This window comes from Diadema setosum, chromosome 4 (assembly GCF_964275005.1).
Source record: "Diadema setosum chromosome 4, eeDiaSeto1, whole genome shotgun sequence".
In the NCBI taxonomy this organism is placed as follows: Eukaryota; Metazoa; Echinodermata; class Echinoidea; order Diadematoida; family Diadematidae; genus Diadema; species Diadema setosum.
Genome location: NC_092688.1, coordinates 42271315 through 42295798, shown reverse-complemented (window position 1 = coordinate 42295798; position 24484 = coordinate 42271315). Strand labels below are relative to the sequence as shown.

Sequence of the window (24484 nt, the reverse complement as noted above, 5' to 3'; positions counted from 1 at the left end):
TACTGACGCTTGACCCATCATGTTTGTAGATTTGCGAATGATGTTCGTGAATCTGAAGGTTCATTATTAAATCCGAAAATAGAGTGAGGTTACTAACTTCATCCAAGCAAAAATTGTGGCATTGTTCCTAATTTCTTTATTCCAGAGGTTCCTTTACCCTGAAATGAATTAAGGTTCGTTAAATCGAGAATGAAGAAAAAAAAAAAAGAACGGGTAAAATCGGGTCGCGCGAGTTTGTATTGGTTTCGTGATGCAAGGTCATAACTATAGCATGCAGTGTTTAGATATTTTGTTGATCGATGGCCGCCACAGTCATCATGGGTCGTTCATGCTCATTCTTTGCTGAACAAGAGGCAGCCTAGTTGTACCATCGAACTGTCGTTACAGGTTGTTACGTCATTGTTGCACTACAGGGGGACTTTGCACAGTTGCGGCCCTGAAACTGCCCTTCCGAAATGGCCGCATACAGGCAACGACAGGGTTAGAGTTTTTGTACTTGAAGACTAAGACAGAAATGGATAAAGAAAGACTACGAGCCACGGACGACGGACATTAGCCATAGCCTTCGACAAACTGAGCCGTTTAATTATATCATAAAGATATCTCTCTTAACTGAAAAAAACAACAACCCGGGGACAAGAATTCTTTGACCTAAGTTAGATTCTATGTTCAAGATTTTCAGTGAATCTTCTACATAATTATAGTATATCGTAAGAATGGATCAGATTAGTTGATTGTAAAGGTATAGTTATGAAAGAGACGTAAAAAGTTATCGTTTAGCAGTAGACATTTCCGTCTCTATTTTTTGTTACTATTTTTTTTTCCTGTATTCAGGTTAGCGAGGCGATCACCATGGCAACAAACATCCAGACGGGAGAAGCCGTAATAGCCTCGTGTCCTGAGCAAGACGCTCAGCTTCAGTTGGTATACTCTCTGGCAACAGCTGCGCAAACTGTATGTATGTTTCCCCTAGGATACTTCTTTGACCGGTTTGGAACTCTTCTTTCCCGTTTGGTTGTGAGGTTAGTGTGTAAAGCTAATATTCATTTTGACTTTAATATAAACTATTATTACATCGATTTTTTATACGCTTTGTAAAATAACAAAAACAAAACAAAAACAAAAAATAAATAACACCAAGAAAATAAAACACCAATAAAACAAAACATTTTACACGTTTTATAAACACTGTTGGCCAAATATACCCTGACGAAGAAACTTGTTTTTTTTTTCTCTCTATAAATTTCGAGAAATAACGAAACGTTATTGAATCTATATATACGTCGATGTAAAATTTGGATGAAAGTTGCCCATATCAACCCTGTATGGAATAATTTGTGTGTGTATATTTATGTGCCTGTGCGTGTACGCATGGTGGGTAAAAAAAAAAAAAAAAATATGTTGTGATTTCATTGCGCAGTGTACAAAATGGAAGAGTCCTTGTTCCTGACGGAGCCATGCAGCACAAACACACAGACGCACGCACGCACGCACGCACACATAGACACATTTTTTTTTTTTCACACATACGCAGACACTACCAGGGGCCTGTTGCATAAAACTCCAACCGGATTTTTTTCTGGTTGAAATCACAAAATTCCGGTTGGAAGCTCCCAACCAGAGTTTTTATGCAACGGATTTTACATTCTTAGATTAGCAACCTTAAAAAATTCAGGTTGGGCAAATCCCAACCAGAATTTTCTAAGGTTGCTAAAAAAGTTTTATGCAACAGGACCCAGAAATTGACACAGAGGCATGCGGATGAACTTACGCACATCAGCAATATTTGCATGGACCTCCTTGTATTCCGTTGATCGAACTTTGACAAGAGAATGAATAAAGATTGACCCCAAAAGTGCTACAATCATAATCAAGGCAAAGGGAGGTCTTGTCATTTTTCTCTCAGATGTCTGCATTTATATCAAAGGGTGATGGCGAGGATCACGTGTACCTTAAAGGGGAGTTTCAGTCCAGTTTAAAATAAGTCTGAATAGAAAGAGTAAAATTTTTCTCGGGTATTGTGAATATTTCATCAAAATCGGATAAAAACTAATGAAGTTACAGTATATATGCCTCACATTTTGAAATTTTCAGAATACGGTTCTTGAACAGTCATGACAGTTATGAATATGCAAATAGTGAGGTGATGATGTCATCTTTTCACAACTTGCCATCCAGTTTGTACATAAAATGCTGACATTTCCAGTTTTAATTCAACCGCAATTACGTCCAGTCTCAAATAGACCCTATAATTATAACATAACTGTTATTCCGAGGTCATTTATTTTGACCAGGAATAACACAATGTTAAACAGTGCACAAACAGAAACACTGAATTTTTATCATGTTTTTTATACACGATTAATGAATATATCTGAGGTGATTTCCATAATCATATCACCTGTACGAATATTGTTCTCCAGAAATTAGCGAAACTTCACAATTTCATAATTTTTTATTGGTGCAAAATTGAGCAAAAGAAAATGGGATTCCATCGGTATTCGAGCCCGAGACCTCCGGATTACTAGCCCGGCGCTCTACCCGACTGAGCTATAGAAAGCCCTAGTTCAGTGTTCGTCCCAGAAACCCTAAGTTCTCAATGCTCGAATGGTCAGAAGCTATAGCAGTGTGTTTGTGTGTGACAAACACGTACACACTTAAACCTGGCATAAACCCGAAGGATAATTCAACTTTAGGGATAAATTCGAGGGATCACCGAAGTGATGCAGCTTTTTGAGTATGTAACAAACGAAAACAGGTCTCGGGTTCGAATCCCGATGGAATCCCATTTTCTTTGCTCAATAATCCACTAATGAATAATACTCATTTCTGGTCAGTTTTTCTGTTTTCGTTTGTTTCATACTTTATTATACATACATACATACATACATACATACATACATAATTATATCTACATAAAATACTATTGTTAATAGCAGAGCTTGTAACTGCGGATTCCAGAAACAATGTGAATGCGCTTCGCAATGGAGACAAAGGATACAGAGTACTGTTGACATAACTGGACCTATATAAAAGCTAAAAGAGCAAGGTATAAAGGGCAAAACAAGCAAAAGAAATGAGAGAAAGACAAAGAAGAAGAGATATAAAACGTAAAAAAAAAGGGGGGGGGGGAAACATGGCATATGAATACACAAGCATACGAGCATATCTACCATCAATTTTACAATGAACTCAAAGTATCAGAACTTCTGTGGTGATTCTAGGGGAATATAAAACATGCAAACACTGAAAGCAGAGGTAAAGCAAGTGTACACTTCGAATCGATCCGTCTTAGAGTAAAATAACAAGTTAAAGGGTTTTATTTAGGCGAATTATAATCATTGAGTTGCATTGGCGAGAATTTTGTTCGAAAATGAACAGAGAAAAACATTTGATTAAAGCTCCGGAAAGATCATTACAGAATTTGGGTCCGCTGAAAACATTTTTATTATGCTTCTTTTTTTTCTTTTTTCTGTTTTGAGCCAAGAGTGTGCGAGTAAAAAGCTTGAAAGGTGAAATGAATATATGAAATATATCAGCCTTTGCAACTTTGCAACCTATCACACATAACATTTAAGTTCATAAAAGCATACATTTTCAAATAATCTGTGACCAAAAAAAAAAAAAAAGTCCCTACACCACCTCCTCTCCTACTTGGTCTATTATTTGTATGAAGAGTATAATTATATCCTGGAATAGAAAAAAAAAATAGAGCAGCAGATTGTGTATTCAAGTCTCTGATTGTCAGGTCATTTAACTATTTTAGTCACTAATTTTTGCTGTTAAACTTTCAAGAAAAAAAAAGCACGCAAAAATGATATTGCATGACATAAACATAATCACTTTAACATACTCAGTAGCACAATACTAATGCAATACAATAAATTATAAGAAAAGCAAAGACAAGCTGGGGGCAAAAACACGGCATTGAGTCGACAAGGAAAGGCAATGGGTCAGAAAGTAAAAAAAAAAAAAGGCTCAGTGAAAACAATGCTTGTTGAGAATCGGCTCCTGGGAGAAAGATATTGGGACCCATAACTTCTACTTATAAGAGATTCAACCGCCATTACCATCATTCTGTGTATGAAGAGTTTGTTTGCAAAAACCGATAAGTCCATATTTGCCAGATGGAGATATTTGCGATTAAAGGTCAAGAAAAATAAAGAGAATAATAAGAATATTTTTGCTTCTTTTGATCATAACTTCAAAACTATACCTTTATATGTAGTGACCAATATATCATTTAAAAGGTATTATTTTGTACTTTATGACTGAGGCCGTACTTCAAAATCTTCAAAAACGGACTTATCGGTTTTTGCAAACAAACTCTTCGTATACACATCCTTGATACTTGATCTTAACAGTTATAGTTTGCCATTTTAATGTGCATGTTCAGCATGTCCTTTATGATATGCAAAATATGTTATAAAAAAATATCTTGGTGTGCCGCAAGTTCTTATCAGGCTGTTTTACAAACCTTATGGAAGGTTCAACTTGAGCTTGAACTTGATAACAATGAAAACTACATATCTAACAGTTCATCTGAAGGTAGGAGAATTATGATATCATAATTTATTGACATACAACGATTACAATCTTCATTGGACTTTACCCCAATAATAACATGGTTTTATCAAGCGAATTGACCGATATTTGAAGTGACCTGAGCATATTCAAGTGATGATTATTAACTTTTTTTTTTTGTTCCATCTTGCAGTCTGCTCATTGTGAGTGGGTACCTGTTGATGGCGTTTAGTTCGGCTGAATACTCCGCTCTCCTATTTCCCGCAACTATCCTATTCACTGCTGGTGGCGCCCTTTTGCTTCTATGCAGTTTGCAGGTAAGGTGCCGGCTTACAAGATACAAGTGTATTAACATGGAATGCTTAAGATGTACGCCAACAGAGCCAGAATGAAGGCGAGAAGTGTTCAAATGGAAGGAATGCATGAAATAGTTCATGAGACTTGCAGATGTCACACACAAACACACTCACTTATCTCACACACGCATACAGAAAGGGGGAGGGGAAAGATAAACAGATAGATATTGCATGGCGTGTTATTATTTTGGTCTGTATAGGACTTTATAATATCATGTATATGCTATATTCAACACACTCATTGTTTCCATCAAGATTTTCACTCCCCCGACTGAATGGACTACTAAATTTGGGGAAAAATATTATCGATTAGAAAGAAATGAACTTATCGAAATCCATACACTTAAAAGTGTACCAAAAGTGAATTACCACAGAAGATTTTCAAGTGTGACGAATTTTCAATTTTCTGTCAGAATATATGGCTTCTTAATTATCATTATTGCTAATCCTTCTCAGCAGACAGTTTATCATTGAGTCACTTAGAAACAAATAGAAACAGATGGCATATACTAGTTTGTCATATTAGCCAGTTCACAGTTAGCACTAACAGTCTGCAATGACCGCTGGAACCACAGACCTTCAAAACAATAAATTATCTTGATATAGTTAAATGCATTATTTACCATGTGCAGATGTAATAAAAACCCAGCTTTAATGCTTCAAAATAGTTCTAAAATGTGAGGTGGGGATAGAAACAACCAATTTAAGAATGTTAATCAGTATAATCAGTGTTAAGTATTGTTAAATATACAAAATGCGAACATTTGTTTCCAGACTGAACCGTCTACAGTTATAGTTTATTGAGCAAAATAGTGATATCTCTAGATATTCTAGGCTTTATTGCGAATGTTTTTATATGGCAGGATGTTTTGTGATACAACTGACCTATACACAGATTATGCATCAATATTTTTGTGATAACTCGAACATTTGTCATATCAATGCTCTCAATGGCAATATATATATATATATATATATATATATATATATACTGTATATATATATGAAGAGGAGCAGAAAAAAGTGATAATTCACTCATGTTAAAGGTAGGTACTGTGTGAATGCATTTAATTAATTTTTTGAAAGTTTACACGTTCACCTATTGATGTGCACCTGGTTCATACATGAATATGTAGGACAGTTTCATGAAGACCTTTCTAATTCTTTCTTTTTTTAAATTTATATCACTTGCAAGTCAATTTCAAGAGAAGGTCTGCAATGTCCTTTATCTGCACATGCTCAGATTGTGCCTGTGAACTGGCTAATTGCACTTTCATTTAATATTATTAAGTAAGATAACAGAATGCTGTAGAAGTATCACCAAAGTATGAATGATTTAAAATAGATGTTATGGGACTTGAATTCACATGTTTTCACAAAAAAAAAACCCCACACGTATTCACTGTAAACCTAAGAGCGTGTCAATCTCTCTCTCTCTCTCGCTCTTGTGTAGTATAATGTAGGTATACAGATGTCCTTTGCTTAGAGAGTTTCTAGTTCAAACTATGGGCAGATGTGAATCCAAAAGTGAATACAGCTGTAGTACTTTTATGAGGCACCGATGTCCATAGTTTCATCCAGAAACTAGGAATTAGAAAAAGTACTGTTATTTTATATTTTGATTTTTCATGACGGGTATTGACCAAAATGATATGGAGAGCTATCCGTTCTTTAACCACTTGAATTCTGTAGATATCCTACAATTGCATCATTATTTTGTTTTATGTTCATGCACTACTTGCAGCGTGTGTGCTTTGGAAATGTGTATAAACTATAAAGTATAGTGTCAATCTAAATTTACAGGGGCGTCGTCCGCCATCTCAATGATAATTAGATATCTATTTATTTTATTTTATTTCATTTAAAACTATACAAACGATTTACATACGCATAATAACACAATATCAATGCAATTTAGTAGCGAAGAAATCACGCTTCATTGAAGACATGCAATAATGTTCAGAAATTTTAATAACCGAACCAACGGCGTAGCCAGGATTTCATCTTAGGGGGGGGGGGGGGCGGTTAGTCTGCGAGGGAGCGAAGCGACCGAGCCCGAGCGAGCGGAGCGAGCGAGGGGGGGAGGGTGTGGGAGGGGGGTGTCCCCCTCCCACGGTGAGAACTTTTTTGCATTTGGATGTTGTAAATGGTGCAATTTGATGCATGTTTTTGCGCGTTTTATCGACGTGAAACAGTCCAACTTGTTTATGGTAGCAGTTTATTTTGATGTAGATTATTATTGAACAATTTGCCTATAAAAGGGTATAATTTAGATACACTTCTTGTATTAATTCTGTTCACTGAATATCATGAACGCGACTGAACCCGAGCGAGCGGAGCGAGCGAGGGGGGAGGGGAGTGTGTGGGAGGGGGTGTCCCCCCTCCCACGGTGAGAACTTTTTGCATTTTAATGTTGCAAATGGTGCAATTTGATGCATGTTTTTGCGCGTTTTATCGACGTGAAAAATTCCCACTTGTTTATGGTAGCAGTATATTTTAGTGTAGATTATTGTTGAACAATTTGCCTATAAAATGGTATAATTTAGATACACGCCTTGTATTAATTCTTTTCCCTGAATATCATGAACGCGACTGAACCCGAGCGAGCGGAGCGAGCGAGGGGGGAGGGGAGGGTGTGGGATAATGACATATAATATAATAATATAATAATATATAATGACATATACAAGTCAAATTAATGCAATTCTTTGAATAAGATGTCATTTGAAAATAGAAATTCACACACACACACACACACACACACACATTCGTATGAAATGATGCTCTCATCCGAGAATCTTGTTCTTGTTGTCTACTTTATTTTCTTTCAGGTTGGCAATTTGTTTCCTTCACAGCGCTCTACAGTAATCTCCATCATGAACGGCATGTATAGCGGATCTGTGATAATTTTTCTCATCCAAAAAGTAAGGATGGTGATTTAGCAATTTCTTTGTTTAATCATTTTGTTAGTCCCATTATCAGTTTGTGTGTATGCGTCTGTAAGAATGAATGCTGTCTACAAGCATTGAGAACCAGGCTAACATTGATGTTGCGTTGTTCTAGAAAATGCATTTTACCCAGGATACATTAACATGTTTAATGTATGTGCCCCTACATCACGAAACAACCAAAAAGTCGCCATACATGTAATGGATTTTAGATTAAGAGCAGATTCTGAAAGCAGACTCTAAGCTTTAAAATTATATGTAGACTCAATACAAGTGGATTTTCCTAACCTATCTAATTGATGGAAAGAAAGCATCCACTCTGGAAAGGTGTTTACTGAGAAAAGAGGCTTTGAAGTTTAAGGTCTATTCAAGTGCTTAAAATTGCCAAGCTGCATTCTGTGTAAGGAATGAAACAAAACAAAAAAACAGGATGTAAAGTTTCGTACCAACTACAATGAATTGATCATGAGATTAAGCTGAAATTGTGCATGCCATATTGGCATTTTGTACCATGACTCCTACTCTTTTTTAAGAAATGAAAAAGGGTGTCTAAGACATACCTAATCACACTATTCTAAAAAAAAAAGTGTCCTAGAAAAGCTGCAGAAAGACAATGTCATGTTCGTTTTATGATCTGAAACACACACACACAATAAACCCCCCCCCCCTCAACAACAACAACTCAAGATTGACTAGTTGAAACGTACTTTAAGTCCTTACTAAATTCGGGACATTCAGTATAGGCATATATTAGGAAACAAATATTATTGTTTTTCCTTTTTTTAGACATTAGATCTATACATTTGCTTCACAGTTGTTTGCAATGGATTTTTATTGTTGTTATTACTGTTTTCAGACACTTTATGAGGCTGGTTTTGCCTTCGACGTATTCTTTTTCCTCATGGCGGCATCCGTCGTTCTCATGGGTATTAACACTGCACTCTATCTCCCGCGCACGTTCATTCCTCGGCCGTTGCCAAGCAACTACCGACTTCCCGGATGCAGGGTGCTGAGAGAGCATTCGTCGAACGATCAACAGGCAGACGTGGTAACTGCGAAAGAGAAGAACGTATTTGACAACTACGCCTACGACGCTGAAGAGGGAGGGAGTGAAGACGCTAAAGAACTTGGAGAAACGGAAGCAGCAACCAAAGACCAACCGAGCAAAGATGAAACCAGCATTCAAGAGACAGGCTCTGGAGAAAATGGCGGCATTCATGACACGAAAACGATGGGAGCTGCTGATCAAGATGGGGCAACGATGCCAGCAAAAAACAGTACGTTTTCAGCACTGGTCCTACCCGTTCTCAGTGTTTTCTCTCAATCCTGATTTGTGCTAATATCTCGTATCCCTTTGCAATAATTCTGTCTTTGTGATTATCCAATAATATCCATAATGAAGTTACATCGTCAATGCATTTATGTAAATGTTTCAGATTTTCATATACGGCATATGCGAACTTCGAAAATAGTAGGCATACATTGCACAAAGGATGGATTTTTGTTTGCTTGTTTTTCCCTTTTTTCCTTTTTGTATTTCAGTTGGTTTAAATCCTGACAGTGTCCCAAACTGCGTAAATTTTGCATATCACATGATATCCTAATCATGCAAAATAATCTTGGAAGTTGAACAGATTGCATGTCAAGGATATCGATATTCATGACTGAAATTCTACGCATCTCTCTCAAAAAAAGCAAGGGTTACATATTGCAATTTCGTATGTCCGCGGTAAGCTTGAAATATCAGTCGCCATACATTGCAGCAGTTCGTTGGCATATAAATAAAGCAAACTCCAACTAGCAAACTCCAACTTTGCAAAGTTAAAATCGACAATAGGCATTACAATTTCAGTATTTGCATTATATGGCCCAACAGCTATAAATTCATATATTCTTTGAGCTAGAATGAAATCACATTCAACCGTGTCATGTCCAACACTGTAATTTTCATTGCAGGAAGTGAAGAAGTCAACAACAATGCCATTCTGGTACAGAAAATGGACAGTAAACCACAGCTTAATGATGAAGAGAGAAATGAAAGAGAGGAGCAGACAGACCTGGGATATGGTTCATTTTTCTCGTGCGTCTTCTCGATGCCGTTCTGGCTGGTTCTCTTCTGGCAAATGGTTCTTCAGCTCGACATGTTCTACACGTTCGGCACAATTAACTACGTCATAGAAGAACTGGCCGAAGGCGATGATGACACGGGTATATTTAATTGAGGCTTTATCAATGTTAATTAGTAAAGGAGCTAAGAGGGTCTATCGTATCGTTCCTCACTCTAAGAAAATAAGTTCAACTTTGCACCATTACCAGTGTCACACTGAGAGCACCTTTATGGGTGCAACTTTGCACCTTTCGATCAGTGTCAAAATTAGGAGCACCTTTAAAGGTGCAACTTTGTACCTTTCAGATCAGTGTCAAAATCAGGAGTACCTTTAAAGGTGCAAATCAGGAGTACCTTTAAAGGTGCAAAGTTGCATCCTTCAAGGTACTTCCAGTTTTGCATTGGTAAACATGCACACACACACACACACACACACACAATAGAAAATACATTCATAATAGCAACCAAACATAAAGCTGAAACTAGTTCACTTGTGGGTTTATGAACATGCTCACGGTTTCAAGATGACGATCATTTTATAATGATTTTGATGAAGATGAAGATGATTAGGAGTTTTGTTGGAGTGAGGGTCGCTCTTTTACTGCGGTATTGACATTAAAAGTTAACGATGACAGGTGTATTAAAGCACGAGGCTTTTGGATAAATACATTATGTTGATATCCAATGGATATGTTGAATACCAATCCAATATTTGGGATATATGGATATGACAAGGATATGCATGAATTAGGATAAAAAGGTAATGGCGTTGAAGGCAATGTTGGTGAAAATAAATGAATAACCTGATACCACAATCATGAAAATCATAGTTTCTCCTAAATGTAACTCTTACGTAATAAAACTCTTTTAACCAGCACTTCTACCTGTTACACATAGCCTTTTGTCGCTCATTTTCTTTGTGATTTTCATAGAAAAATACCTTTGCCTGCATCCTCTACCATTAAGATAAGTATTCCACTTCTGCTTTTTCCTTACTCCCGTGTCGACACGACATTGGCAGCGAGGTGGTACCTCAACGTGTTCTCCATCACCCAGTTCCTGGTAGTAATTGTTGGTCCCCTGGGCGGACTTCTGATGGACCGCAACAAGTTTTGGCGACCCTGTTGCAGCAAGGGTGAGTCCCATATTACTATAAATTATCCTTCTTGACTGTATACCAGTATAGCAAATTAGTCATTGTCACGGAAATCTAATGGCAATTGGAGCTCACAACCACGACAACGTTTGGAAATTATAATTACTCGTGGGGAAAATAGTTGTTTTTATCATTTTCAACTCTTAATCCGGACATTTGAATGCATTATTTGTGTTGATGAGGGTTTATAAAACACTTGATAAAGCAACGACGTAATTGGGCATGTGCGTCCGTAATTTTTTACCAAGTTTATTATCTCACATCCTCTATTTACGCTCTAACCACGTCAAGATCCACAAACAGACAGGTCTATCGGTGATCGTTCATCACTATGCGATTGTCCCCAAAGTCTATAATCGTCTCCTTGGCAAAGTTACTTCATGCAAATGTACTACAGTTATGATTACTCGCGAAGTTCCATAAGATTCATTTCATCTCTCTCAATAATATTAGCAGAACATGGGTATGATCACTTATGATGATATACCCATGTTAACTGTCTGTATACGTATACCACGTATACTTGATGTCCAAATGAATTCATGCAATGTTTTGTCTTTTTTATGTGCAATTTGATTGATAGAGCTTTTTTTTAAAACTCAATGTTGAACAGGACTTTGAGTGCGACTGTTGTATCATTATATCATATGGGTTTTTTAATGAACTCTCTGCTGGCAATTTTAAAAGAATACACAATTCATTGCACCCACCTTTAATATAGGCTCATAGAAATGCCTTTTCCGCTTCTTTCATTATCATACCATTATCCTGTTAATCTGACTTAAACCTACCGAAAGCGCCTCGTTATGATAACCGTTCCCGCATGATTGCATATAATCATTGTGGTTATTTTCGTCACTCGGCATCAAAGTACGAAATTCTCAGCTTACAATAAGCATGATAAATAGGTGAGTAATATTATTTCATATAGGTACACCAGTATTTTATTACGATATTCGCAGAAAATAATGTTAAGATGGAAATACAATTCAATCAAAAAAAAAAAAAATACTGACGCAGCTCTTGCTCACACAGATGGAACATCCGAGAGAAAAGCATTTGCTGACCTCCAAGACAGTTGCCTGCCCGTGGCCCTGACCAGCCTGGCTTCACTCGGCTACTCGATTTGTCTCCTCATCCCGAGCCTCGAACTTCAGTATCTCACATTCGTCTTCTTCCTCATCATGCGTTCGCTTCTCTTTGGTGTCGGGTCAGCCGTGGTCGCAGTCATGTACGTACTAAGGAGGTCTTTTATGGAAAGACGTTTGATTATGTTTAATGCTTAATATAGCGCAAGGATCAATCAAAGTTTTCTTTCCTGGTTTCAAGTGAAACGAAGCCATATACACTTTAACTCTAGCCGACGAATGGCTACAGCGTACATGCGTATTTTCTGTCTATAAGTCTGATCCTCATGAATACGGTATCAGTGTATAATATTTATTATGATCATGAATAATTATATATTCAGATGTAGAAATCATGCTTTCATTCCACAGATTTCCGGCGGAGCATTTCGTCAGTGTGTATGGCGCCCTCAGAACTCTTGGCGGCCTTTTTTCCCTTCTCCAGTACCCAATCTTTATCATTCAACAAAGATTCCTGGACGACAACCCATTTTACGTGAGTTATTACTAGAGTAATGCTGGTCTTCAAGCGCGCCGGAACACTTCTGTTTTTTTTTTTTTTTTTTTTGTTTGTTTGTTTGTTTGTTTTTTTTTTGGGGGGGGGGCAAAATCACAACGGGGGCACATTTATGTGACGATGTGAGATCCTCGGCGCGGGAGCGAAGCGAACGAGCGGGGGGGGGGGGGGGCGGTGTGGAAAGGGGGATCCCCCCCCACCCACTGTAGGGAGCTTTTGTAAAACAGGGTACAAAAGTCGCGTTTATAGACCATTTAAAAGCAAATTTCCAAGGAATTAAACACAGTGAAAAGTAATCAGTGCGAAGGACTATTATTATTACATACGGGAGTACATAGTAATGTGATGGTGCGAGATCCTCGGCTAGGGTGTTGGAAGGGGGATACCCCCTCCCACGGTAGGGACTTTTTGTAAAAAAAAAAAAAACAGAGTATAAAAGTCGCGTTTATAGAACATTTAAAAGCAAATTTCTAGGGAATTAACATATTGAAAAAAATCAGTTGGAAGGACTATGATCTTAACATACGGGGGTATATTATGTGATGGTGTGAGATCCTCGTCGAGGGAGCGAAGCGACCGAGTGGGGAAGGGTGTGGGAGGGGGATACCACCTCCCACGGTAGGGACTTTTTGTATAAACAGAGTATAAAAGTCGCTTTTATACAGCATTTTAAATCAAATTTCTGAGGAATTAAACATAGTAAAAGAAATCACTGCCAAGGACTATGATAATAACTTATGAAAACTTTTCATTTTACTATAAGTACGGGCAGAGCGACCGAGCAACTTTCACTTTGCAATTTATCTGAAATGTACTCATTAAAAGCTTAAATATGATCGCATCGTTCGAACAATAAAAAAATATTCTTATACTGCTAGAAAGCAAAAAGGTATGTTTCAGCGGGCACACTCGAGGACACGAGGCTACCATCTATACACTAAATTTACTCATAAGTTACTATTAGTGTATAGATACAATAATGTATGTTGTTAGTATATTATAATTTTTATAAATTTTATTAGACGAGAAATATGCCTTTATTGTTCATTTTGGTCTTTAAATCAGTGATTAATTATTTGTTACAGGGGGCACTTTTTTCTTTTTTTTTTTGGGGGGGGGGGGGAGTGCCACCCCTGCCCCCCCCCCCCCCCCCCCCCCGCTTCCGGCGCCCTTGCTGGTCTTAATGTTCATGGAGTAGACTGTCGATCAGATATAGGTATTAAAATAATATTATTGAATTATACATACATTAGAAAGTTGGTAGGATAGCGAGAGAGGGAGAGAAGGAATGAGGAGGAGAGATAAGGGAACCCTACTGGAAAGAACACAGTGTCCCACAGTGTGAACACAGAGTGAACAGTGTGAAATCCATTCACACTGTTAAATTCAGGCGTTTTAATAGTGTGAACACAATGTGCGTCATCAGTTCACAGTTTGAAACAAAACGTGACTATATGAACACACTGTAAAAGCCACACCACAGTGTGAAATCATCTTCATATAGCGTTTTCACATAGTCGACTATGTAAACACACTGTGAACACATTGTAGGACACTGTGTTCTTTCTTTCCTTCCATTCTTTCCATCTATTCTGTCATGTCGTGCCATGTTGTTGTGTTTCTCCTGTTTTGTTCCGTCCTGTCGTAAACTATATATTTGTGATAAGTATTTGTATTATAAGTAATTCATACGGTGTTTTTATTCATACGGTGTTTTTTTTTTGAGTGGTTCACAATATAGTACAAGCTTGCTTTTTAGTGGACCTCTCAGTTCTTTTTTCCCCAACTGAAGCATAACTTTGTCTTTTTTTTTGCCAGTATGCATTTTTATGTTTATCTGTATCATTTATCTTTTGCAAAGTCGAATGTTAACGTTTATGATGTAATGCCTGATTTATTCTGTGTTATGCTTTGTTGGAAAAAGAAGAATGAAAATAAATGAATTGAATTGAATTGAATTGAATTGTTATAATTTTTTTCACTTCATCCTACTATTACAATATTTTTTCACTTCATCCTACTATTACAATATTTTTCTCAGATAACTATCGGATTCATCGCAGCGGACGCCGTGACCCTGGTTCTACCCATAGCACTCTACATCATCGCACGCCGAAGACGCGTGCAAGCCAGGAATATGGCAACAAACTAGTCGGTTGCAAGCTGTGAATCATTGTCACGTGTCATTAACACGTTTCCAGCCAAAAATATTTTACATGCAGCAAATCGACCGTCAGCAACTTACATCATTAGATACAGTGAAATGCTGTGTGTCATAACAGAAAGCGTCAATTCAGTTGTATCTGGCGAAACGATAGGCCTACGTTTTGTTGTTGACGATTTCGAAAGAAGTTTATAGCTATTTACATATTAGGTTATTGTGTTTCATTTGTTGCATTCAACCGAGTGGTTTTTATTACTATTATTTGTCCTGTCCAAATTGATTGCGGGTCAATAGGATTTTAGTTGCTGAAATAATGAGACGATTATTGATACATCATTTTTTTTTTTTCAGGGACTCTAACCTATTTATTACTAAGGAAATAAGGATTTTCGTTCTGTTTCGTTTTGTTTTATTAGCCAGTTTGTGCAGAAAGTGGTGATTAAAAGTATAGTTGACGCGTTTGATATAATAATTGATGATACTCTTTCCAAAAAAAAAAAAAAATGTTCAGTGATATTGTCGTGCCGAGTGGACTATTTGATTTAAGTTGTTTGTGTTAATTATTTCATAATCGTTAGTTGGGTTGGGAAATGCCAAATTTTCATCAGGTATTAATCACATTTCTGTAGAGTATGCAGATCTTGGATCAGTATTAGCTTCTAATTAAGCTACATTATGATATAATCACGAAGAATATAAACTTCTTCATTCTCCTGGTTATTGATTCATTTATACATATCGTGTTAGTGCTGTCTATTTTGCACTTTCGGATAGGAGAGCATTCTATAGTTGTCCAGATCAGATTGATGTGTGCATGTATGTGCAATGGTGTGTGTGTGTTTGTGTGTTTATGTTGTTGGGTAATACATGTAATACGATTTGCGAGATAATCTAATAATTGGTGTAAGTTGGTCCAGTTTCTTGTATCTATAGCTATTTTGATGTGACATTGAGTTTTTATTATTGCTTGTATAATCTATCCTGGGTGCATATAGATCGCAAAATGCCTTCGAAGATCCATGGTTGTTTGTGTGTTTGTTTTCTTTTTTAAGTAATTCCTAACTTATGCTTTTACGAAACAAACATTTTTATCATAATAAAACTGAAGTTTGTGCTTGTACGTGTACACTTTGTCAGCATCAAACTCATTTAACACTTTATTCAATTCTTGATATTTAGGAGAGTTTAAAACTTTCATTGTTTGGGTTTTTTTTATCTGTTACACTTTTTATGCTTACTTGAATTTGACTATAAGACAGAAATGAAAAATAATTGGTAAATGGTCTGAGTTGTAATAATTTACAAGATGTCATTTTAATAGGCAACTCTCATTACTGAAGTGCATCAGAAAATACTGATTGTCAATTAAAAGAAACCAAAGCCCAGGTATTCATTTGGATTGAGTAAAAGCAGTTTATCATATGAACACATCAATGAAAAATGGAGTGTGTGTTTAGAAGTTATGAATATTTAAAAGAATTTAAAAAGTTTTGGTGCTGTCATTGCTGGATAAGCAGACTACTACATTACATGACGTCATTATGAACAACATTATAATAATAATTCAACATATTACTTTAGCTTTCCTATCATAATGACAGAGCACTTCACTTAAATAGGCCTACTTCTTTCAGAAAGCAGGGGGAGGGAGAAATAATGTTACTCTTATAGGTATTATGTCTGTAATGAGTCATTAGAATGAATACCGCACATGATGAATTAAATTTGGAGAATTCTCCTTTTATTTTTTAATATCATCATAGTGTGTAGTAATCTCCTTATCCAGCTGTGACGGTTTTCATCAAACTTTCACAGACGTATTCTAATATTGCTGCTTTCACTCAATCCTCATTCATATTTGGGCTTTAGTTTCCTATAAAGTTTTTGATGTGATTGTCATTGTAGTTGGTTTGTCGGTATGAGGATCATAGAAAAGGGAAGATAATAAACCAATATGTAAAGAACTTGTAGGCTTCCATCCCCACACACAAACACACACACGCATTATTATGCAGATTACTCAATCTACAGTATTATACAGTAACACTAGTCTTACAAGCTTCCATTTTACAATCACTCATTTAATGTTCTTTGATAACAAATAATAATAATAAGGTCTTATTTACCCAGGGTAGCCTCTTCAGTGTTATCACTGCTCTACCAGAGGGCCCTGCCATTATTATTACCCTAGCGTTGCCAGGTACCGATTTATACACCTGGGTCGAGAGGGACATGGTTGGTAAAAGCATCTTGTCCAAGGACGTAAGCACTGAACGGGATTCGAACTCTGGTCCTCCGATCGGGAGTCGGGAGTCTTATCCACTATGCCACAGCGCCCCTAATGGAGTTCCCTAGGGTTACTTATGTCGTCACATCACACGATACTACTAGTATATAAAATGAATAATGTCGAAGAGTTGTCGCAACAACATTTGGCGTACGATTCTAAAGTGTTTCTGTCTAATTCCGATTCTGATATTTATTGATTGTTTGTTTGTTTGTTGTTTGTTTTTATTTCCGAAACAATAAAATCATATACAAGATAAACAGTGTTGAACATGAAATAACTAAAACATGAATCAAGATTGAAGTATCAAAATACAATGAAAACAAATTGACATGTGACAATGATGATAACATGTAACGGTGGATAACCCATTTCAGATCTATCAACATGATAGATCTGTTCTTCCATGGGGTCCATGAACCCTGCTGGAAAGAACGCAGTGTCCCACAGTGTGAACACACAATGTGAAACACAGTGTGGACACATTGTGAACACACATTGTGAACACAGTGTAAATCTCTCACGCTGTTAAATTCGAGCGTTTTAACAATGTGAACACATTGTGGATCATCAAATTACAGTGTGAAACAGAACATTACTTTGTGAACACTGTTAAACACACACACGTACACACACACACACACACAGTGTGAAATCATATTCACAGTGTTAAATTTGTTTTCACATGTTTCACACACTATGTTTTCACATAGCCGACTATCTGAAGACATTTTTCTACACTGTGGGACACAGTGAACTTCTGAATTAATAAAATTATTTCAATGGATAAGGCCTACATAACTGTCAATGAATCTTCAGAAAGCAAATATTCTTTGTTTACTCTCTGTATGGGAAATGTATACCCAGGAATATCTTCCTGCGATGAGGCATACAAGAATTCCCTTCAAGCAATAATGGTGCCGGCCAGCTCAAAACCCACAAAAAGTAGGGTATCGAAAATGAATTCCGACTTTTCTACATAATAGTTTAAAAGAGTAACTTAAAGCTCTATTCAAAGCTTTCAAACCATATCTAATTTCTTGAAATTTAACCATTCTGACCCAAACAAACTGAAAAAGAGAGGTATGAGTAGATTTCACAAAAAAAGGGTGAAAAGATGAAGCGAAACATATCCCCAAAAAAGCATGATATATACATTAAAAAAAGCGGTCGAATTCTCGGTTTCTGTTTTGTTTTTTTAAGCCACTAAAAGAAAGATACCTCTCTCAGACAAGACAAACATTACAAATGTTTACAAAAAGTCAATCATCCCATGCATGCAAATGAGTTTTTAATTTATTCCGATTACAGAGAATTCCATCCTAATCGGGACTTTTTGTTGGTTTTGATAAGGGGGTTACATAGTGTAATTCTTATGCTTGATTTCTTGATAATTTTGTAATGATTGATGATATTTGATACGTCACACGGTTTTTAAAGGTGCCGTAAATGAAGTCAAATGGTGTCTTCGTATACACTCTTTAATGTTATATTCATCAACTTTGTTAAAGCCTTACTAAAACTAAATGGCACGATCATCTGGAGAAACTCATACCCATGCATACTGATGTTTTATGTTATGAAAATATGATTTGGAAGATCAATGATTTATTCATTTTACACAGTTAGGACAATCTATGTACAAAATTACCAACCATTCTCTCCGCCGCGGGCCTATACTGTGTTCAACTCCATGTTGTGAAAAACAAGTATTGATTTGATAGTCCTAATGAACCCTGCTATCCGGCAATCCAATGAGTTCCACTTGCCATACTATATTGTATTGAATTATACGACCATTTTTTTTTTTTGCCAAATCTATTCTTCTTCATGGTCCTATAAAGTTTTGAATTCTCTTCATCAGTATAAAAGAACCTTTCAGTTTTAATGTTTTACAAGTTCAAATTAAACAATTTTCTTTAAAAAGAAATCTTATTTAGAGGAACAATTAAAAATACTTATTATTGTAACCCTTAACTTTAAGTCCTTTCTTCTCATCAAAATTGTTTTCGTCTCAATCGAAACAAAATCTCCTCCTTATTATGGTGAGAGCATCGCAAGTGGCATCTTGTGCCCCGCATGGGTTGGCATAGTGACATTCTTTTTTTTAACCACTCCTTCACCCCTTTTCCTGGCACTCCTCTTACAGTCTCTCTCTCTTTTTTTTTTAAAGCTTGTATATATATATGTATATATATATATATATATATTACTGCTATATTACAACAGAGGTTCGATGTGCATAACTATAGTGTGTTTGTGCGTGATGAATTCTTTTTGCTTTGCCTTTCTTTCTTTCGATTTAGTTTTTTTTTAATGCTAATTCATGCTAAAAAGTAAGTGTAATTGTATTTAGCATCTAATTCATTTAGGATTTTATATACGTGAAGGACCGACTTTAAATAGACCTAAACAAGACTTAGTCGGTCCGTAAACATTGCAAATGAAAATTTCTGCATTCTTTCGGTATTTAGGTCCACAATTTGTTCCAAAAACACTTTAATTTTCAGTTCATTTAAAGGCATTATACCTATTTAGCATTTGCAGATGAAAAATACGCCCTATCCCAGCCTTATAGCTTCAAAAATTGATAACGAGTTGGGGATAGAAACAAGTTCAAGTTCAAGTTCAATCATAGTTTATTTCCAATCAAAGAAAATCAAAACGTAATGCAAAGTATACATATCATAAAATGATATTGTCTACACTTTTACAAAAGGTTCATGTAATATACGAAATAAATTATATACATCAACATATGTACAATAATCAGAAGGAACGATGCGTATACATGTATACTTCGCGAGCTTTCAGAAAATAACTTCAATTTTGGAAAATAGCGATCCACAAAAAAGCTAAGCTTGTAGGACGTGGATCCCTAGATAATTGATGAGTAAGCAGTATATCATTCAAGTTTGTTTTATTATTTTCTTACAGCATTTATATTAAATATAGATTACTTAAGTCGTTTGTAAAAATATAGCTATACGCTGGCTTCGACAATAATAGGAAATAAGTATCAATGCTAATGCCCAGACAGTGTTCACTGAACTGGTGTACCGGGAAAATATAAGAAGGACGACACACTCGTACAGACATTCAGTTACCCACACACATATACGACGCGAGACAGTACCGAGAAGAGAGAAGACGGTGACAATACAAGTCTACGAGGAACAAAGACAGGAAGGAAGAGGAAAGAAGAATAAAGAGAGAAGAGAGATCTGCATACAGAACACGCCAAGTGCTGCGACATCAGGACAGGTGAAACCTCAAACATAAATTAAAACAATTAATTCAGATTATCTAGAATTATAAGTAGATAACAAATGTTTTCTGAATTTGTATTTAAATGTGAGGAATGAGGGTGAGTCTTTTAAGCTATTATCTAGATTATTCCAAAGTCTGGGTCCGGTATACAGAAATGTATTTTGGGCATGTACGGTTATCATGAATGGAAGATGGAATTCGTTGGATCGTCGCGTAGGATAGTTATGTACATGACTGTTTCGATGAAAAGAGTCGTGAAATATTTTGGGTAAAAAGTTGCTGTTATAATTAAACATGAACTGACCAAGTTGAAACACATACAAATCTTTTATTTTTAGTATTTTATGGTAAAAAAACAAAGGATCTGTATGTTCTCGTGTAGTTAGGTTAAAAACAGTTCTGAGTGCTTTCTTTTGCAATAAAAAAAGTTTATCAAGTAATATCTGATATGTATTACCCCAAGCAAGAATCCCGTAGTTTAGATACGGTAGTATCAAACTAGAGTAAAGAGTTAATAATGCACATGAAGGAAGATAATATTTTAATCTGTTCATTACGCCAATGTTTCGTGAAATAGTTTTACATATGCTATCAATATGATTCCTCCATGAAAGCTTGTTATCAACGCAAACACCAAGAAATTTAAAAGTAGAAACTTCTTCTAGGGGAGTAGTATCAAATGATATATTGCCCGGGAGGCTATCTAAAGAGTTACTAAAAAGCATAAATTTTGTTTTTTGAATATTAAGTGACAATTTATTTGCGTATATCCATTGTATAACCTTTTTCAGTTCTTCGTTTACTGTTCTTGCTAAGATATTTGGGTCGGGATGGGAAAAGAAAAGGTTAGAGTCATCCGCGAATAATATGAATGATAGTTTCTCCGAGGATCTATGAAAATCATTTATATAAATAATGAATAACAACGGGCCTAGTAAGCTCCCTTGTGGGACACCACATGTTATCGTTTTATTTTGAGAATCAAAACCATTGACATGTACAAATTGGGATCTATTTGATAGGTAACTCGTGAACCACTCCAAGGCCTTTCCACGTATGCCATAATGGGATAATTTTGCGAGAAGTATTCCATGGTTAATCGTGTCAAAGGCCTTGGAGAAGTCCAAGAAGATACCTATCGTGTGTGAAAATGTGTCAAGTGCGTGTGTGACTTTGTCGATGAGGGCGAGTAATGCGTGTGGTTTTCCCTGAATCCAAATTGAACATTTGAAAATATGTCACAGGTTTTAAGAAAACGTACTGTCCGGATGTAAACTATTTTTTCAAGAATCTTGGAGATAGAAGATAATAAAGATATAGGTCTATAATTGTTGACATCATCCTTCTCCCCTTTCTTGAAAATAGGAATTACTTTCGCAATTTTCATGCTATTTGGCACATGGCCAGTTGTAAGCGATGAATTGATAATATGTACTAAGGGATCCACTATTTGAGGAATTATGTTTTTTATCAGGTGGTTATCAATTCCGTCGTGGCCAGGACTTTTTCCTTCTTTCAAATTGGCAACAATCCTTACTATTTCTTCTTTATATGTAGGGTCAAAAAATATAGTTTTGGAGTTAGGTGTATCTAAAAAATCAGTAAAAGTTTTACTAGAAAGAGGAATATTTTGAGAAAGATTTTGTCCAATTGAAGAGAAGAAGTCATTAAAAATTTCAGCCATGCCAGCGGGAGTGTTGCTGGAGGCATCGCCCCATCGAACTTCAGTAATATTGGATGAATTGTTAGGTGTATTCATAGCATCTTTTAATATTTTCCATGTGTTTTTGATATCATTTTTATATTTATTTATCTGATTTACATAAAAATTTTTCTTCCGCGTACGTAATAATGTGGTGAGTGTGTTTTTATATGAAACATATTTTTTCTTATTTTTTTCAGTAGGATTGCATCTGTATTTATAAAATAAATTATTTTTTCTATTTATAGATCTTAATATGGACTGGGTTATCCATGGGAGTTTTGGAATTTGCTTATATCTATCTTTTATGTTACGCTGCGGAATATGGTTATCGATTTCAGAGGTAATAGTAGATATAAAGTAGTCATAAGACAAATTGACATCGGTGGTGTTGTATACAAAGGACCAGTCGATTTCTTTGAGGCTGTTTTGGAGACTTGTAAGCTTATCTGCAGTAATCTTACGTCGCTTGTGATAGTTATTTTGTTTAGTCAGTTTAATTGGAACCTGGGCAAATATAGGATAATGGTCAGTGGTGTCTGAGAGGACGATACCAGACTCAGGAAGTGGAAGAACGTTAGAAAAAATGTTGTCTATGAGGGTAGCCGATTGACTGGCGACTCGGGTAGGCTTGGAAATTAATGGTAAAAACGAAGCAGACATTAATGTTTCTATAAATTCTTGTGGGTTGTTTTGGGAATTACATTTCATGAGATCAATATTAAAATCGCCCATTAAGAATGTATCTTTGTTAAGTATAATGGGATTTTGTACTAAATCCTGCATATATGTCAGAAAATCATTCAAATTCGACCGAGGGGGTCTGTAAATTACGCCAATCACAATGTTTTTTCCATGTGGATTTATCAATTCAATAAAAAGGGATTCGAGTTTATCGTTCATAACACTGATCTCCTCATGTATAATATATTTAATTTTTTTCGAGATGTACAAACCAACTCCACCACCGACTTTGTTGTTTCTATTTCTAAATACAAATTCGAATCCGGGTAAAGAAAACAGATGACTTATATTGGAGTTCAACCATGTTTCTGTTAGCCCTATGATGGAGCAAGATTTTTGATCTGGGTTTTCTAGGAGTAAACGCAACTTGTCAAAGTTTCTGTTGATACTGCGTATGTTAAAGTGAGTTAACAACAATGTTTCATCGACTGTATTCATAATACGATTCTTATATTGATTTTCAGTCAAATAAACACATGATGGACTCTGAACTGGATCATTTGAGTCGAAATTATATTCAAATTCTTGTGCTGAGGTATTGTATTTATTGGATATATAATCTTCATACAAACTGGAAGTAATATTTGGATGGTCAGATTCAGAATGCCTTACTGTGTCATAAAATTCATCACTATTCAAGGAATTGAAAACAAAATTTGTTATGTTAGCCATGGTTATAATAAAACATTCGGGAGTTGATAACTGGCTTCTCGCCTGGACCTGACTCAGCAGCTACGTGGGGGTATGCAGACCTAGAAGAAGAAAGGAAAACGGAATGTGTACAGAGAAACATGAAACACACACAGAACAAGGAAACGAACATGAACACACATGATACAATATCAACATCGTTACGGATGGTACTCAAGGCCATGGTCAGCGTCTGGGTATGTACATGAGCTGAAAAAAACAATGCAAAACATTAGCATGATACCAGAGGAAGCTCCCTGCTACACTATGGGTGTAATTAAGGAAATGCAATTATAAATTTGATTTACAAAATGAGACAGTAATTACAGAAATTAGAATGCAACTAAGAGACAGGTATAAATGTTATATTACCTATGAATTATTGATAAACAGTATACTGTATGCGAGGTATTATCAACCGTATATTATACAAATGTTAGTTTGTTGGGTCTTTTTTTCCCCCTTAAAGTGAGTAGAACTAAATCTATATAAATCTTATTTATAAAGAAATTGCGGACAACCATGAAGGACTCAGAAACCGATGACATTTACAATTGTATACCAGTTGATATCAAAAAGAGGGACCTACATTATATAAAATCAAACGTTGTCTGAAATGGAGCTTTACAGTGGATGTGATATAGGAAATAATGACAAGTTATGCCTTAGAGTAAAATGTAGAGTCAGATGTAACTATGCAGAGTGCCTAACAGTGGGGCCACAGAACACAGTAGTGCCACTTAGGCTCGTTTGATAACCATTGGGAACCTATCGAGTGTAGCTCCCACAGACAAGCCAAATCCAGGCATACAAGGATGAGTGGAACAATTAAAAATAAAGGGTAAGATTTTTTTTTTTTTTTTTTTTTTGCGATTCACATGCATAGCCCGAG

At 36.1% G+C, this 24484-nt stretch overlaps 1 protein-coding gene across 1 annotated transcript; it reads left to right on the top strand.

The window, feature by feature from the left end:
* Positions 1–852: 852 nt before the first annotated feature.
* On the top strand, positions 853–14887 carry LOC140227894 (equilibrative nucleobase transporter 1-like). Its single transcript, XM_072308280.1, has 9 exons — positions 853–1022; positions 4718–4841; positions 7712–7804; positions 8685–9109; positions 9789–10036; positions 10957–11070; positions 12127–12322; positions 12591–12714; positions 14777–14887. The coding sequence occupies exons 1-9, from the start codon at positions 853–855 to the stop codon at positions 14885–14887; spliced, it is 1605 nt and encodes a 534-aa protein (XP_072164381.1).
* The last annotated feature ends 9597 nt before the right edge of the window (positions 14888–24484 follow it).